The sequence below is a fragment of the Arachis ipaensis genome, chromosome B03, assembly GCF_000816755.2.
Source record: "Arachis ipaensis cultivar K30076 chromosome B03, Araip1.1, whole genome shotgun sequence".
In the NCBI taxonomy this organism is placed as follows: Eukaryota; Viridiplantae; Streptophyta; class Magnoliopsida; order Fabales; family Fabaceae; genus Arachis; species Arachis ipaensis.
Window position 1 is genome coordinate 84,865,135 of NC_029787.2, and position 19,039 is coordinate 84,884,173.

A 19,039-nucleotide genomic window follows, 5' to 3' on the forward strand; every position below is an offset into this window, starting at 1 on the left:
TACTTTCAAACCCTAAGCATACTGCAGCACCGTCACTTCATCTTCACTCTCGAACCCAGCAGCTTCTTTCGTCGTTCATCGTTCAGCTTCATCGCACCCAGCAGCCTTCATCACTACCCTTCATCTCACCCAGCCTTCATCGCCTTCGTTGCACCAGTCATCTTCGTCGAGCAGTCGTTGTCTTGAGCTTGCCGTCGCCACCACCGTGGTCTTCCTCGAGCTTGCCGTCGCCATCATCTTCGTCGAGCAGTGGTTGTCTTCCTCGACGCTGCTTTGAATGGCTTTTCCTTGAAAATTTCAGAAAACCCTAACCTCCATCACGCCGCCATCTATCTCACCGTCGCCTCCCTTAGCGCTGAAGATCGCAACCAGGTTCGTCCTTGAATGCCATTCCTCTTGCTGTTTTGCTTGTCGTCCCTCTCACCGTTCTGCTCGGAAAGCTGCTCGCCTCTGTCTCGTGGTTCTGCTCGCCGCTGTCTCGCGGTTCTGCTCGGCAGGTCTCGCGGTTCTGCTCGGCAGGTCTCGCGGTTCTGCTCGCTGTGCTGCTCGAAGGTTAGTGCTCAGTTGTGCTCCATCTTCATTTTTTTAAAATGCTCCATTTAGAATCAATCAAGAAAATAGCTCTTGCTGTGCTGCTGTTTTAATTTGTAATCAAGAAAATAGCTCTTTGACCCATGAATTTGTACCTTTTGCAGATTATACTTTGCTCATCCATGAAACATTTCCGTGGATCTAAGAAAGATACAATCCTTGGAGAGGTGCTCTTTACAGCTTTTGAATTTGCAAAAATGATTCCTCTTTTTTTAAAAATATATATTGATTCTTATGGTTCTAATAATCTTGCAGCTATATAAATCTTACTCTGAGTTATGCAAATCATCATTGATTCCCCCAGCAAGAATCTTGGAATTCTCAAACATGTGCAGAGTGCTTAATGACCAGGTATCTGAAACAAAGCAGTACAGAAGTTGATTATGGATTTCTAGATGTAGCTTTCTGCCATTGATTATGAATATTCCGATGAAGCAAAGTGGCAATAAGTAAAATGATGAAACATATTATTACTGCAGGGCCTCATTAAACTAGTTGATTATGGATTTCTAGATGTAGCTTTCTGCCGTTGAGTATGAATAGAAGAAGCAAAGTGGCAATAAGTAATATAGGACAGCTTTATAATTAAACAAGTTAGCAGTTTCCTCCATTTTTTTTCTTTCTTTCTTTCTTGATAATAATATAATTATCACTCACTTTATCTTATCTTTTCAGGCATTTATCTGTGGAGAGGAACAGAGTTTCTTGTGTTAAGTTGTTTCCAGAAGCAAGAAACAATCTTCTTCCAGTTTCATCTTTCGTCATTCGCCTGCTTAGCTCTGCCAAAGATCGCAAGGCCTTGGCTCAATCAGGTTTTCTTAATTCTATTTTGAAATACAACAAGATATAGCTTAGCCTTTGTTCTTGCTTTAACATTTCAATGGTTTCTTATTTTGATGCAGAGGTAAGAGACAAATTGCTGAGCAGTAGAGAAGGATTTGTGTGGGGAATTGAGGTTCCACTTCCAGGGAGATTCATTTTTCATGTTGAGTTCCTCAATTTGAAAACTTCATCTTCAAATGTATGTTACTCTTAGAATCCCTTCTACTATTATACTGTTCCTCCTTATTGTTTTATCAAATTTGTAATTAAATTCCAATAATTTAGGGTGGTAATTCAATTTGAAGATAAATGTTCTGTTCAAAACAGTAGGGACCAGATTAAAAGCTTTTAAATTATAAGCATTTAATTATAAATTTAAATTGATTGATAAGGGATTAACTAGAATTGAACTTGAGAGTTGTTGAGGGATTAAAATTTAAATGCCAAATCCTTTTCTTGAAAATCTGATTTTCTAAAATGATGCAGTAATTTTATAACTGAATAAATAATTCTACAGTCAACGAAATTGTAATGAGTTAAATGCTGGATAAACTAGAGTAAGTCTAGTTGCTAGAATTTAATTTTAAAAGGATTCTATAATTTGTGAAATTAGTTGTAAATTTTTTAAGTTGGACTACTAAATCTGTTTTTCTGCATCACTTTAAAAGAGGGCAGAAACTTTGAAGGGTTATAACAAATTTCACACTGATCGGAATCGCATGGGATAAAGTTTGGGGTGAACATAGAAATGTTTAGACTAGGCTGGAAAGTTGGAAGGCGATTCGTTAAGTATATGATTTATGGTGGATTTTTGAAATTTGGTGGTCGAAAATCTGTTTGCTGCAGAAAAATCCAAGTGAGGCAACAACTCAAATTTATCATCAAAGAATTTCTTTCTGTAAGAATCACTCATATTTGTTATGGGAATAGGTAGTGGAGGCACTGTCTCTGGTGTTGGACAATATCTCAAATAAAAAAATCCTAATGTTAAGCTGATGTTCTCTGTTCACAGTTCTCACTACAAACTGAACATTGTTCTGTTTGTTAGATAAGCTCATTAAATTCTGGAAATGTTTTCCGCTGCATAGATATATGGAGTGGAGCCAGCTGAAAGCAATATCCTAAATGGTGGTAAACCTGGTAAAGATCATGCTCTTTTTTCATTAATATTCTTTTTCTTAGTGACGATTTCCTACCTATTTTTTTCGTGGTGATTGCTTACATGAAGATGTTTTCATGTGACGATGATAGCTAAGATTTTCACAGATACTATATTAAGCAGTTTAGGCAAACATATCAAACCATTTGTGTGAGTAGTCATCTTTCCTCATAAGGACTTGAGTTCAATGTCAATACTCAATACTTAATTGTGATTTCTAGCATTGTTGTAGTGATGAACTAATGTAAATGTAAAAAGTAATCAAAATTAGGATCTAAAAAGATTATGATATTTACTGAATTAGGTTGGGAAATCTTTATCTATTGTTTCTTTTTTCAAATATATGGAATTACAAACTTTGATATTGTTCTTCTATATAGATCCACATCATATTACCGGCAATGGGGTTGGATTCAAACCAGACATATTGGACATGGATGTAATGGAGAAAGTTCTTGAGGTAAATGGAAAACACTACTTTAATTTGCTCACCTAACTTGAAAATATTATGCTTCTCCTAACTGTCATTTCAAACATGTGTGGTAGGTTAGCAGTGAAGATGCAGTCAACATGGCCAGGGTGCTGGCCTTGAAGGAAGGACTCATGGTAACTTTTTCAAATGATCATTGTTGCATACATCATGTTTAGAATCAATGACAAGTTTCAAACTTTATTCATTCAACCATTTTGTTCAGTCTAAGACATGCATCTTTTCTTTAAATAACTGTAACTGATTTTCCAACTTTTTTTTATTGTTCCTAATTATTATTTGTAGGTTGGTATTTCATCCGGAGCTAATACAGTTGCAGCTCTAAGATTGGCTAGTATTCCTGAGAACAAAGGCAAACTTATTGTGGTAATGAAATTTTCCTTTAAAACTATAGTAACATTAAGAGAGTTTGATTAATGTGCCATCACAAGAGACATTAATATAGTGGTTAAAAATGCTTAGCACCACGATTTTAGGTAGCGAACTTGTATGTATTGGTTGCTGACTATGAAGCGAGAGTTGCTCATGGGAATATATGAGAAGGATTTTACTATGTTTGGTTTTGAAAAAATCCCAAAAAAAGAGTTATAAAATTTCCTAGTGGATCTTGAGCTCAGATATTTGGTCAAAATTTGCAACTGCTTCACTTAAGTTTTTTTTTTTTCCAATTTGAGCTAGATAGTTTGATTTTCTTTTGTTGCCCTTCTTTGTTTTTTGTTATTTTATTGTGCAATTTCTGATTTATAACTTGGTTATTATATTTTATTTGCTCTTTCTACAGTCGTTTGAGAAAAATTAAAAGTGAGTTTTGTTTGTAGTGAAAGAATTTTTTTTCTTTTATCAAAGTGTTTGGAAAATATAAGGAATTATCATTAACTTTATCATCCTCACTTGATAAGAATCCACTTGTTTTCTTGTTTGTTATTTAAGTATGAATTTGGTAACTATTTGATTAAGGAATACGCATGTTTGCCGGTATTTGGAGGTAACAAACTTTTTCTTACTAATTAATAACAGAGTAACGCTAAGAAACCAATTTTTTTCGGCTAATATTAAATAATTTTTTTAATTATTTTATTTATCTTAAATTTTAGATTATAAATCCTAAATTTTAAATTATACACAAATTCTATAATTAACTAATATTTACTAATTAAAAGTTTATTCTCTATACTTTCTCATTTCTATTTTAAAAACAATAATCAAATTTTAAATTATACACAAATTCTATACTTTCTCAAATTTTGCTTTAAAGATTTTATGATTCCATGTTCCAAATTTTGTTTACCAATTATGTCAAATGCCTTATATGCAGGATGGGAACCGGAACAGGACCTTGGCGTTTTCTGAGAGGCAATTACTAATAACTTGTCTAGGTAACATAGGAAATAAATTCCAAGCTGTGTTATTCAGCTCAGGTTTTGTATCATCGTATGTTCATCCTTTAGGATTGAGTGTCTCCTTTTTTTTCTATTTTTAGAACATGAATCCTTCTCATTTTTCAATTCTCTTAAGATGATAATCTTATCTTGTAGTGCCCTGTTTACATATTTTTGTTAATGTTTTTTTTTTTGGAGTGTATTAGAGTGCATGTAAAAAAGCATATGCTAATTTTTTTAATTTTTTTAAAACGTGGCAATAGTTTTTCTTTTAAATTGATAATGATACAACCACGCGTTTAAAACGTGGCAATAGTTTTTCTTTTAAAATGATAATGTTACAGCCACGCTTTTAAAGTGTGGCAATAGGTTCATTTCTAGGTACGTTTAAAAAAGCCTAGCCTTATTGTTCCTTATTGGCACGCTTTTGAAATGTACCAAAACCAACCTGCTGGGCATGCTTTAAAAGCGTGGCGATATGTACACTTTTTGGTACGCTTTTTAAGCGTATCCATAGGTTAAAAAGCGTGGCAAGAAATGAAAGCGTGCCAACAAGAAAAGCGTGCTGATAGATCTACAAAAGCATGGCGATAGAGAAACGGGCACGCTGGCAGATGTGACCCTTTCAAAAGTGTGTCAATAGCTCAAAAAGCGTGGCGAAAAACTATCGGTACTTTTTTTGCACTTTTCGGCACGCTTTTAAAGTGTGGCAGAAGGCTTATTTTCTTGTAGTGTCAAGAGTACCTAATTTCTCTTTCCAAGCCAAGAATGCTAAAAAATCTACTCTAAAACTAAGCCAAGCATTTTATCAAACACTTGGTGTGCATGAAAAGAAAAGCATATTGAATTGCAATAATAATAAAATCTACTACTACCAAATGTAAGAAAGTAACAATAATTCAGTTAAACAATAAGAAACATAAAAAGACATCAATTGTATTAAAGAAAATGAAAATCAGTGAGAGTTCAATAAAAGCTGTTAGAAAAAAACATGAAAGGTGATTTGATTAATTCATTGATTCAAGAAGCCGTTAGAAAAGGGGGCCCTAAAGAATGTTCCATAACACTCTAATGGTGAAAAGGAAGAGAAGCTAGCAGATGCTTGTTCAAAGGAGAGGACACTCTCAAATGACACCAAGGAGAAAGAGAAACCGCAAGGCTAGAATTAAAATCTCTACCAACCACCATCAAATATGCATTCCTTGATGATAAGGAGACCTACCCAATGATTATAAATGCTTAATAAAGAAGAAGAAAAAGAAGAAGGACTGTTACAAGTATTAAGAGAACATAAGACTGCTATTGGATGGACAATTAGCTATCTGAAGGGAATAAATTCCACCATGTGCATGCACAAGATTTTACTTGAAGAGGACTCAAAACCTGTGGTGCAAGCGCAAAGAAAGCTTAATCCAACAATGAAAGAGGTTGTTCACAAAAAGGTAATGAAGTTGTGGGATGCGGGAATCATATACTCCATCTCTGACAGCCTATGGGTAAGTCCGGTACAAGTGGTGCCAAAAAGGGAAGGATCACAATAATCTTTAATAAAAAAATGAATTGATCACTACAAGAACGGTCACCAGCTGGAGAATGTACATTGACTACCGAATTCCCTCTCCCATTCATTAATCAAATATTGGAGAGGTTTGCTGGCCATGCATTCTATTATTTTCTTGATAGGTACTCGGGGTACAACCAAATTGCGGTTGATCCCTTGATCAAGGAAAGACCGCATTCATATGTCCTTATGGAGTTTTTGCCTATCGAAGAATGCCCTTTGTGTTATGCAAGCACCCGCCACTTTTCAAAAGTGCATGCTTTCTATTTTTTCTAATATAGTAGAAAAATTTATAGAAGTGTTTATGGATGATTTTTCTGTATTTGGTGACATATTTAACGCTTGCTTGCACCACTTGTCATTAGTTTTATAAAGGTGCCAAGAAACAAACCTAGTTTTAAACTAGGAAAAGTGCCATTTATGGTCATGAAAGGAATTATTCTTGGGAACCGAATCTCAATTAAGGGCATAGAGATTGATAAAGTTAAGGTAGAAGTGATTGAAAAATTACTACCACAAGTGAGTGTAAAGGCGGTCTAAAGTTTCTTGGGACATACAGGCTTTTATAGAAGATTTATAAAATATTTTTCAAAAATTGAAAAACCATTGAGTAGTTTATTAATTAAAGGAGTTCTATTTGTTTTCAATGGAGAATGCCTACATGCCTTTGAAACTTTGAAAGCTAAGCTTGTGTGTGCACCAATAATTGCCCCACCTAATTGGTCTTTACCATTTGAGTTAATGTGTGATGCTAGTGATTATGTTGTAGGCGCAGTCCTGGGGCAAAAAAAAAAGACAAGTTGTTACATGTAATTTATTATGCAAGTCATGTCTTGAACGATGCGCAAAAAAATTACACAACATCTGAAAAAGAGTTATTAGCCATAGTATTTACTATTGATAAATTTAGATCTTATTTATTTGGTTTAAAAGTAATCATCTACACTGATCAAGCTGCTCCTAAGTATCTTTTGTCTAAACAGAATGCCAAACAAAGATTGATAAGATGAGTATTGTTGCTTCAAGAGTTTGATGTTAACATCCGGGATAGGAAGGGCACAGAGAATCTTGTGGCGGATCACCTATCTGGGATTTATTTTGAAGAAACTCAAGCACCACAAATACCCCTCAAAGAAGAATTCCCAAATGAACAACTCTTAGCCATTAGAGTTATGCCATGGTTTGCTGACATGGCTAACTACAAAGCTGGGAGAATCATTCCTAAGGAATTTAATTGGAATCAAAGAAAAAAAGTAAATTCATGACTCCCACTACTTTATATGGGATGACCTATATCTCTTCAAAAAATATTCTAACAACATCATACGAAGGTGCATTCTCGAAGAAGAGATTCAAGGTGTATTATGGCACTGCCACGGTTTAGACTATGGCGGCCACTTTAGTGGAGAGAGGACAGAGGCTAAAGTGCTTCAAAGTGGCCTCTATTGACCGACTCTTTTTAAGGACACCTAATGCTTTATTGAAAATGTGATAGATGCCAGAGATCTGAACTTTATCCCGGAGACATGAGATGCTACAAAATTACATATTTGAAGTATAATTGTTTGATGTATGGAGAGTTGATTTTATGGGGCCTTTTCCCTCCTCACACTCAAACCTCTATATACTAGTGGCCATTGATTATGTATTTAAGTGGGTGGAAGCCATGCTATCACCCACTAATGATGCGAAGGTTGTGATTGGCTTTTTGAAGAAGACAATCTTCAACAGATTTGGAATTCCAAAAACACCAATTAGTGATGGAGAAATTCATTTCTATAATAAATAACTCAAAGCTCTTCTTTAGAAATATGGGGTGAGACACAAAGTGGCAACTCTATATCATCTGCAAACCAGAGGACAAGTGGAGGTATCCAACAGAGAGATGAAAAAATTATGGAAAAGACGGTCAATGTAACACCTAACTTTCAGCACATCATATATCAAAGATCTACAAGCAATACTAGTCACATAGTTAGTAAGAATAATAAATATCTTACAAAAGAATTCAAATGAAACTCAGATATAACTCCTATCCCTCTGTATAAAATAAAATCTTAACTAACAAAGGCGAGGAAATTTTAGGAAAGTGACTCAACACATAAACTTAACTCAAATAAGACTAATAATTGCCCACAGCTTCAAACTGAGTCTTCGAACATGTGTCACTGAAAGGGTGGAAGATTTTGGGGTGAGAACAAACCACGCGTTCTCAGTAGGGAATGGAAATGCCGTAAGAGTAATGAAATAAATTTCAAATAATTAACTTTACTCAATAAAACTATATTTTTATTAAACCTTTTGAAAATACTTTTTACTATTACTTTATATAATTAATTACCTTCTTTAAATTCCGAACTTAAGACAAATCTCAATCACAACCTTAGTTCTCAGTCACCTCAACACACAAACTAATAGCACAGGAAACAGATCAACACACAAACAAATAGCAATAAGACAAACAACACAATCACAGAGAGACAAGATAAGCAAACACAATCAAATGCAAATGTGCAAACAATGATGATGTATATCTAGTCCTATCGCGGGTAATGAGCTCATTTGTCGGTTTCGACCCACACCCGACGCAATCCGATTTGCAAGTCAGATAAGGCATTCCAGCGGCATAACCTCTGCAAGTTTCTACTTCTTGCAGGCGCTGATTCTCCAGCTGAAGTATGCTGAACATGACCTCTACAAGTACTTGCAGGCACTGATTCTTCATCTGAAGCATGTGCCACTTTCTCCTGGAAGCCATTCCATACACACGGGCATCCCCACACAATCATTCACACATAAAGTCCACGGCTTAACATTCTCACGTCGGCACCCTAACTAGTTACTTTCCGTCACCCTCTCGTGACCTTTTATTCATTTCATCATCACACATGCCGTGTTCTCTTTCCTCTTTCCTTCTTTCTCTTAACAAACCGAACTCAAATAATAACTTGAAACAAAATCTATTCTAAAAAAACTGAATGTAAAACCTTATACTTTCTTAATAAATCAAGCTAAAAATAAGACTTTCTGTAATAAATCGAAATCAAATAGTTTTCAGTATTAGAACGTTTTCTTTGAAGGTAAGCCACTTTCTATTTTAATAAAATTCAGACCTTTCAAAATCTTATGTTATTGAGTCAAACCAATAATTATTAATAAATCAAATAAATAATTTCTCAAAATAAGTTTATAAATCATATTTTAAAAATGAAATCACTTTTCCTATATTTTTACAAAAATTGGACAACATCTCCCTTTTAAAATTGGACTTCACCACCCTTTACGGGTCCCAACCGAACCATTCTCAACTTTTTTTTCAATCGTTTCCAATAACTCAAACTAATTCCAATATCATAAATCATTTTCAAATCTCAATTCAATACTAACAAATCAAACCAAGATCAATCTCACTAGTTAATCATTCACAACAATGAAACCAGTCATAATCACAGCTATAACCCAAACTCAATTCATCAATTACTCATACAACAGGTTTTCAATAATCAACTCAGCATATTCAAATTAATAAATAACCCCAGATTAATCACCATTCACAGCCACAATTTAACCAATTTCATCACATTCAATTATATTCAAAATCACTAACAATCTCAATTTCATCAATTTTCATCAGTTAATCAAACGAGACATTTATGAATTATTCATTCGTAAATTAAAACAGTTAATTTTAAAATAAATCCCCTACCTCCGTACGAAATCAAAGTCAATGAAATTTCTGGAGAAGCTTTTTGACCGAGCTGCTGAAAAAGAAAACGTCAGAAATCGTCTGTGCCTCCTAAAACTCCAATTGATCAAACTCAAGGGGTAGAAAAACTACGTCACCGTCAATTTCCACCGATCAAAAATAGCGTCACACGGCCTTCTCTCTTTTTCCTTTCTTTTGGTTCTGTTGAGAATAAGAGATGATGATGGTGTTTAAGAAATAAGGGATATGTGTCATTAGTGCTTTGTATATATAAAGGAAACTTGGCATTGGTTTATATATATATATATGGCTTATAATAATAATAATAATAATAATCAATTTAATTTTTATTTTATTAAATTATTTTTTGATAAATAATTTTAAATTTAATAGAATAAATAATAATTAAATTAAACTTCAATAATTATAAAATTTTATGTAATTATTTTTATTAAAAATAATTTTCTTAAAAACTACATCTCAATATAATATATTAGTTCACAAATAGTTAATTATTTAATTTTTAAAAATCTAGGTGTTACAGTCAACGCTTCTAAAAAGGACTGGTCTAAAAAAATGGAATGTCAAAACTCCAATTGGAATGTCACCTTACCAAATAGTTTACAGCAAGGCATGACATTTACCAGTTGAATTAGAGCATAGAGAGTTTTAGGTAATTAAGTTCTTGAACTTTGATGCCAAGATAATGGGTGAGAAGAGACTTCTTCAACTCAACAAGCTTGATGAATTTGTAAATCAAGCTTATGACAATACTTAGCTATACAAACAAAGAATAAAAATATGGCATGACAAGAAATCATTCTCAAAAGACTTCGAACTGGGGCAGAAGGTCTTGTTATTTAACTCACGGTTGAAGTTATTTTCCGAAAAATTAGAAATAAGGTGGTCTGGACCATTTACAGTATACAAAATGTCTCCTATGGACATATTGAAGTAATAGAGAAAAATATTGGAAAAAAGTTCGTAATGGACAAAGTTTAAAGCCTTATCTTGGAGAAAAAGTGGATCGACGAAAATTAACCCAACTCCTATCTTAGAAAGCACTAATCATCAAGGTAGTGATGTTAAAAGAGCGCTTGTTGGTAGACAACCCAATCCATTAGTATCCTTTATCTATTTCTTAATTTTTGTTTTTCTTTAGTTAATCATAAAATCTATGAAGAAAACAAAGAGAATCAGCTCCCCAGGAGAATTGGCACCGAGCGCCATGCTTTGGCGCCCAACGTCAGCAAGCAAATTTACTCCCAGGGGAGCTGGGAATCTAGCACCCAGGCAAGGGGAACTCCCAGGAAGAGCAGGTGCCCAACACCATCTTATGAAGCCTAGCGCCTTCGTGGCACAAAAGGTTGGCGCCAAGCTCCCAGTGCCCATATGGTGCAAGCCAGCGCCTTCGTGGCATTCTTCCTCACTTACAATCTCCAAGTATCTCCATTCATAGTTTTAGATTCAAAAATTGGTTTTCAAAATTTTGCATGCGTGACTTTCTATGTTTTAACCACCATGCTTAAATTGCCCTTTTTTTTCAATGTTCTGCTCATCATAACCCCTCTACATATACACATACCTTCTCATTTAAACTTAAAGTTTTGACGAATCTCTAAGTTTGGTGTTATTAGAAAAACAAAGGAGCTCCCAGAGGAAGATGAAAAGGAAGGTGACAATAATGATTAATAAACTTAGTAACTTTATTTTGTTTCTGGTGGTTAGTTTTTTTTTTTTCCTTTTTCTTTGTTTTGTTTTTATTTTCTTTGTCGTTATTTTTTTTCTTTTAGTGTTTACAACTTGTACTTGTTCTCTACCTCTCTATTAATGTAGAGAGAGTAGTTTTTAATAGAAAGAGTTTGCATAATAACAAGGGAGTTCAATTAAAATGTGGTGGTCATTAGAAGTATTGTTATATTTTATGGACCCAAAGTATTTGAATGGATCTCGAGGAAAGGGAGATAGAATCTCCATAAACAAAGTTTTAGAGACATATTATAAGAATCCGACGTCCAAAGCAGTTCCAAAAAAAAGTATGGAAAGATAAAAAAATCCAAAGCAATAAGGTTCTGAGCACCAATGACTATAGCCCAGTTATGTGCCTATGATGCTTGTGTTTCAAGGAGAGACTTGGAAAAGTAAATCCGAGGGGTATCTCATTACTCGATAACTTGGGCTAACTGGCTCGAGATTGTCGATTAAAAGCCCACATTAAAGAGTTTTCTTGAAACAAAGCATTTAGAGTCCAAAGAGGCTCTGGGCATTTATGTCTCGATAAAAAAAAATTCCTAGTTATGTGCTTATGGTGTGATTGTATCAAGGAGATGTTTGAGTAATTAGATTTGAGGGATGCTTTATCACCCAATAACTTGGGCCAACTGGCCCGAGATTATTAATTGAAAACTCATTAAGAGTTGCCTTGAGACAAAACACTTAGAGTCAAGGACTTCAAACATCTTTTTCCTATTAAATTTACTAAGTAAACTGCTTCAAGGATCATACAATTCGAAAAGGATTCTCATAATACAATCCGAAATTAAGTTTTTGAAAGATTCTTGATTCCTAAGTATGCAAGATTCAGCAAAATCTGAGAAGTCCATATATAATCATAGAGATTATTGTAAACTCCACTTTTACTTGGACTTTGAATTTATAAACTCTTTAATTCTTTTCATTAAGATAAACTCTATTTACTTTTCTTTTTGCTTAAGGATAAGTAAAGTTTTAAATTTGATATTGTGATAAATGACCCCCTAACCCTCTCTAGCAAAGTTTTGTAATTTTCTTTTACCTTCCTTTTGTTTGAAACGCTGGACTCCAAATATCTACCAAGATTTTGTACTTCTTGAAAATTGTAGACATCTTTGATCTGGTATCTGCTATCTTGATCTAGATTCTTTGAGAAAAGGATGGATGTTTTTGAAACATTGATTTTTATACTTAAAAGCCATAGAAAAATCATTAAGAGTCTTAGTTATTATCTCAATTTGTGCTCTAGAGATCTCAGCGAACAACAACAGATCATCTGTGAAAAGAAGGTGGGATATTGGGGGACTATCACGCTTAGCTCTAATCGGTTTCCACTCTCCTTCTTGTATACGATCCTCGATGACATAAGTAAGTCTTTCCATGGCAATAACGAACAGACATGGGGATATTGGGTCCCCCTGTCTTACCCCTCGAATTGGAATAAACGTGCTAGATTTGCACCTTTCCAAAGTAGCTTGAAAGTGGAAGATGAAATGCATGAAATGATAATTCTGTTTACTTTCTCTGGGATGCCGTACTCCTCCAATGTGTGATGCATGAATCCTCTATTTAGATGATCATACGCTTTCTCAAAATCTATTTTTATCGCCATAAATCTCTGTGTTTCCTTCATGCGCCACATGTCCCTTGTAACTTCTTTAGCGATAATGATGTTATCATGTATGATTCTACCTAGTACAAAGCTGGACTGGCAAGGAGAAAGATCTTTTCAACTAAGATTTTTGTAGAAACTTTGTATGTTACATTACATAAAGCAATTGGCCTAAATTGAGACATGTACTCTGGTTGTTGTATCTTTGGAATGATGGCAAGTAAGGTTAGATTGACTTCAGCAATGCCATCAGAATTATTCCACAGATAGGTGATAAAAGCAACAAGAGAATCACCTATAATGTTCCAATTATTTTGGAATAAGAACGTTGGATATTCATCCTCACCTGGCGCTTTAAGAGCTCCAATCTTGAAGGTAGTTGTTTGCACTTTAGTTCTAGTTGGGATTCTCTGTATTGAGGCTTTGCTGCCATTATCCAATCTAGAAAGGTGTTTCTGGTATGCCAAATGAGTCTGTCTAAAACTTTTTTAGTGTACAAGTTTTTGTAGAAGTTCATGGCTATATCTTTCAACTCATCCACTTCTTCGCACCAGCTTTCATATTCTTTTCTTAGTTTTATAATTTGATTCTTCCTCCTTTTGATAATTATTTTGGTGTGACAGAATTTGGTGTTTTTATCACCCTCTACGATCCGTTGTTGTGGAAATTTTTGGAGCCAGAGAATTTTCTCCTGTTCCAAAATTTTCTCCAATTCTTGTTGCAGCTCCTTCTCTAACCTAGCAAGAAAGGAATTGTGTCTAATCTGTTTAGCAATCTCCTATTTTTTCTAAAAATATGCTCAAACACCTCAATATTTCATTTGTTCAAGCAATCGGTCAGTCTAACAAGGGCATAAGAAAGTACAGTTTCTTTTATCTAATTATCCTCAATAAGCTTGTCAAAATCAGGATGAGTCTTCCAGATTTCTTGAAAGCGAAAAAGCTTCTTCCTCCTATCAAGACGGTTAGGCTCCAAAGAGGTGAGAAGAGGGTGATAATCAGAGTTCACCCTGGGAAGGACCCTAACAACAGCATCCGGGAAGGTGATTCTCCAATCCAAATTGAAAAGTGCCGTGTCCAAGCGCTTGATTACTCTATCTATTTTGTCTCTCACCCCTCCTATCTACGTAAATTTAGATCCCGCATATCCAAAATTAATAAGAGCATTCTCATCAATCTATCTTTGGAAACTGCGGCAAGCCTGATTGTCAATAAAAGCACCCCCTTTCTTGTCACTTTCATTTGCAATGTCATTAAAGTCATCCACAAGGAGCCACGTATCTCCCATATCTCTAGCAATATCTTTGATATTCTCCCACAACTCCCTCCTTAGAGGTGCTTGAGGACTAGCTTAAATCGCTGTGAGGCACCATCTTCTCTTCTCCAGATCAACAACTTCTATATGAATGAATTGCTTGTGAGAGCTAATTGGCATGATAATCAGATTTGGATTATTCCACAATACTCAAATTCCTTACATTCTTCAATGAGGGAATAGCGAAATCCCATCTCCTTAATAATATTCCTTGCTCTTTCTCTACTAACTTTAGTTTCAAAAGAGTAAAGTGATGTCAGTATAATACTATTTATTTATTTCTCTAAGAGTGTGCATGGAAGACTTATTTGCACACCCCCTTATATTCCAAGCAAGCATATTCATGAAAACGAGAAACCAACATTTGTTTTTGGACGAGATATCAAACCAACATTGAATGAATAACGACGACTAAAGTACAAACTACAAAGTAAAAGACGTGTCGTAATAGACTTTTTCTTTTTTTTGGTCGGAGTTAGGGGTGTGCATGGCCCGGCCCGGCCCGAAAACTCGGCCTGGTCCCGAACACTTTAGGGGCTAATTTGATGATTTCATCGGGTCTAGGGCCGGGTATGGGTCTCAAAAGTAGACCCGGTCATTATTCCGGGTCGGGTCTGGGCCATAGCTCGGGTCACCCGAAATCGGCCCAGTGGCCTGATCATCATACATAATTAATATTTTGTGTTATTAGTGATGGATGATGGCTATTATTATGTGAAATTTAAGTATTGTAAATCTTAATATTTTGTGTTATTAGTCATTATATATAAGACTATAAGTTAATATTTTATGTTTAAAATGCATAAGACTTTAGACTAATGCATAATCTTGTGTTATTTGTATTGATTTAAATATTTGGTGTTATTAGGCAATATTAGTATTGATTATGGTTATACTTTAATTTTAGAGAAGAGTTAGTTCTTATTATATTTTTCTAAGTGAATTTTACCATGTCAAATAATGGTTGGAGTCTTGGAAATTTGGATATTTTTACATGCTAACTTACAAGAATGTATCAAGGTAATATAATGTTAACGGCCCGGTTTTCACCCGGTTTTTACCCGGTATAATCGTGGCCCGAAAGTGTATAGGTTTCATCGGGTCTAGGGTCGGATTCGAGTCTAACAAATAGACCCGGTATATATTTCGGGTCGGATCTGGGTCACATCAAATCCGGTTTCACCCGACCCATGCACACCCCTAGTCGGAGTAATAGATCTCAAAAGAACCGGCACGACGAATGAATTGTTTGGGCTTAGGCTTGGCCCTTGTGTCCTTTCTGGGCTTCGGACGCTCATATCCTCGTGTCCACAAAAAAGAAAATGATGATGAAGGAAAGAGTCTACCAAAAAAAAAGGAAGAAGGAAAGAAAACGGAAGGAGAGAGATTGGATTAGTAGGGGGAAATAATAACAAAGTAAACGGCCTCGATCATCATCTTAATCTTTATCGTAAGTTCTAAGAAGAGGATTAAGGATTCTCATCTTCCGAATAAGTCAACAAAAAACAAGAGATTTTTTGTTTCAGTATTTGCTTTTGGTTTTGCAGACTGAGAGTGAGATGGGACTCTTATCACTTACATTCCATCCTTCTCCCGCTTTCAATCCCTCGATTTTTACGCTTCCTCCCCACCGCTACCACCGCCCTTCTTCACTCGCCGTCAGAGCCACTTCCGCCGCCGGCACCCCGCAGCCTCTTCTCCAAGTCAATGACCTGAGGGCGAAGATCCTGGAATCCGGCGTCGAGATTCTCCACGGCGTCAACCTCACGGTCAACGAGGGAGAGGTTCACGCCATCATGGGAAAGAACGGTTCCGGGAAAAGCACTTTTGCTAAGGTACCTTCATTTCCTAAATTCTTTCATTTTTAGCTGAATTTTTAGTCTTCTGCTCAAGATGGTTGATCAATTGAAGTCTACGCTATTCTGTGTATCGATGAAGAATTTTGATTACTGTAAAGCTAAGGAATTTATGATGCTATGATATGCCATACATGGAATGAAAGTGAATAGGGGAAAAAAAAAGAGTTGATTCGATTATTATGGATTTTCCTTTCGCAGGTTCTTGTGGGTCACCCTGATTATGAGGTTACTGGAGGCAGTGTTGTGTTCAAAGGGGAGAATTTGCTTGAAATGGAACCCGAGGAGCGGTCACTAGCTGGTCTTTTTATGAGTTTCCAGTCCCCTGTTGAGATTCCTGGTGTTTCTAATGATGAGTTTTTGGTCATGGCATATAATGCACGGAGGAGAAAGCTTGGCCTCCCTGAGCTTGGACCACTCGAGGTGGGTCGTCTTTTGTCTTATCGGGCTGTGCATGGTTCCAGTTGTTTCTGATATTGTTTGTTGAGCTGAATATGTGGTTCTGTCTTGCAGTGCTTCTCTTACCTGATGGAGAAACTCCAGCTTGTTAACATGAAGCCGGACTTCCTCAATAGGAATGTCAATGAAGGATTCAGTGGTGGAGAACGCAAACGCAATGAAATTTTGCAGCTTGCGGTACTGTTTAAGTCCTAGTTTCTTTATTGTAAGTTGTGATTGAATCATTAGTGTTTGTTCTGTCCTAACTTCTTTACTTTTACCTCCATCCATGGTGCAGGTTTTGGGGGCAGACTTGGCTATTCTGGACGAAATTGATTCTGGATTGGATGTTGATGCACTCAGAGATGTTGCAAGTGCGGTCAATCGTATACGTGCCCCAAAGAATTCTTTGATGATGATAACACACTATCGAAGAATACTGGATCTTTTAAATCCCACACATGTCCATGTTATGGTAAGTTGCAACTGATCTTCCACTATATAAGTTTTGAACTTAAAGAGAATGGATAAGATTCAGAGTGAAGTTAGACAAGATTCCTTCTCCCTATTTTCTCATGAAGTTTAGAGAAAAATGTATCTTAGGTGTTGACACTTAGTATGAATGCACTCGTGCTGCAAAATAACACGAATGAACCTTTCCTATTATGAAATTTCAGGACAAAGGGAAAATTGCGAGGACAGGCGACATATCCATTGTAGAAACTATTGAGACTGAGGGATATGAAACAGTTGCAGCTTTGACCTAATAAATCTTGTAAGGGTATTATCTGGGTGTAAATTTGTTGTGCTTGTTCAATTTAAATTCACTTCTTATTCACCTTGTATTATAGATGTTCGCCTTTCTCTTTTAGGAGCATTCTTGGAAATAGACAATATATAATTAGGAGCAACAATTAACCATAATATATTAAGAGTAAAATATATAGGCCTCACAAAAAGTAGTCATCTAGAGCTTTCATTTCAATCTGATATCTATATTCATTCTGACATGATATTGGTATATGACTGTATGTTAAGTACCTGAGGAAAGTGTGAAACCACACATTATTTAATGTTCGTAAGTCATGCTTGATGCCCAACTAATATATTGGCATAAAGATTGCAATGTTAAAGAATTAGTATGTGTGTGTGTGTATATATATATATAGGGATTGGGCTATATTTTATACATTGAAATGAGTTTCTTAGTGTTGCTTTTCTCTGTTCCTATATGCTCTAAGATAAGAAAACTTAAACCTTGAAGGTTGAATAACATTCCATCAGACATTAGTCTCTATTAGGACCCTTTTCTAGTTTTCTTTATTTGTTAATATTTTATATATTGAAAAATCAGTTGCTTTCAGAATCCTTTCTCTGCTCCAGTTTGCTAGAAGATGAGCAAACCTTTTGAAGGTTGAATCTCATTGCATCGACATTAATCTCAATACCATCATCGCAGATTATGAGCAGAATAATATTTTCTTTCAGGCACACTACTGGGTAAGTTCATCCATGTTGTCTTGAAAGATGTTCTTTTCCAGGTTCAGCCTTTCTTGGCATTGCATTCTTAGCCATCTAAGTTTTTAAGCTGTTCTCAAACATATTTGACCGAGTTACCTGATGTTGCCTGTTATATCTTGATTTTTCGTATACATTTATTGATTATTATTTCTTAAGTAAGGATGGTGAGAGGAAGTAGTTATATTTATTGTAGTTTCCCCAGTTCTGTTCTTAAGTTGCCAATCTTTGTTGTAGGTATGTAAGCAATGTTAACTGAAGCGATTGCACTTATACTCTGCTTTCTCCTTTGATTCTGTGTAAAGCTCGTGTTGGCTGATGTGATGTGTTCACCACTTAGGATATTAATCTTCTGGGCATTACCATAGGCATTGATACAGAAATACAATAATACTGTTAAACTATGATATGAATCTACTTAATTCTCAACAGAGCTATTAGCGTGGATATTTTGAAGTTTTGTTTGCCTCTACTTTATAGTTAGACAGGCTTTTATTTATTCATTTCATGTTATTAATTGCAAATTTGGCTCTGTCATGCTACGTTTGCTGCGAGTGCAGTTTAAATTTATATTTTGTAATATCTCAATCTCTTGTTAGTGTTCGCATTAGCCACATACTATTTTGATCCAGAAATGTTAAGAGACTATCAGAATTTATTGATTCTGGCCATCACTTAGCAATCAATTCAATTACTTTAGTCTAATTCCTTTAACTTAGTAATCCAACAACATACTTTATTCCATACTTTTAAACATTAATGACTAACCGATGGTTAAAAGCAATAAATTCTGATAGCACTCTAGCCTTCTTCATTTTGATTAACCTCGTATGTTTAATGT

General features: G+C 35.3%; 1 protein-coding gene and 1 pseudogene across 4 annotated transcripts; both read left to right on the plus strand.

The window, feature by feature from the left end:
- On the plus strand, positions 1,472 to 3,479 carry LOC107633357 (annotated as a pseudogene).
- Positions 15,718 to 18,802, plus strand: LOC107630651 (ABC transporter I family member 6, chloroplastic). 4 transcript variants are annotated; one of them, XR_002359513.1, is made up of 8 exons: positions 15,718 to 15,836; positions 15,934 to 16,221; positions 16,444 to 16,665; positions 16,756 to 16,878; positions 16,979 to 17,155; positions 17,358 to 17,455; positions 18,045 to 18,180; positions 18,436 to 18,802. XR_002359513.1 is itself a non-coding variant. In XM_016333852.2 (7 exons), the coding sequence occupies exons 1-5, from the start codon at positions 15,946 to 15,948 to the stop codon at positions 17,445 to 17,447; spliced, it is 888 nt and encodes a 295-aa protein (XP_016189338.1). In that variant the 5' UTR covers positions 15,827 to 15,945; the 3' UTR covers positions 17,448 to 17,455; positions 18,140 to 18,180; positions 18,436 to 18,802. The 4 variants fall into 4 exon arrangements, 2 of the variants coding, with proteins under 2 accessions (XP_016189338.1, XP_016189340.1); XR_001618352.2 differs by having other exon boundaries at positions 15,827 to 16,221; positions 18,035 to 18,180; XM_016333852.2 differs by having other exon boundaries at positions 15,827 to 16,221; positions 18,140 to 18,180.

What these genes read in the sequence shown, in the direction of transcription:
- LOC107630651 (XM_016333852.2), top strand. Translation starts at nt 15,946, where the DNA reads ATGGGACTCTTATCACTTACATTCCATCCTTCTCCCGCTTTCAATCCC. An exon ending in GGAAAAGCACTTTTGCTAAG is followed by an intron (nt 16,222 to 16,443) that starts GTACCTTCATTT and finishes TTCCTTTCGCAG; the next exon opens with GTTCTTGTGGGTCACCCTGA. An exon ending in ATGAAATTTTGCAGCTTGCG is followed by an intron (nt 16,879 to 16,978) that starts GTACTGTTTAAG and finishes TCCATGGTGCAG; the next exon opens with GTTTTGGGGGCAGACTTGGC.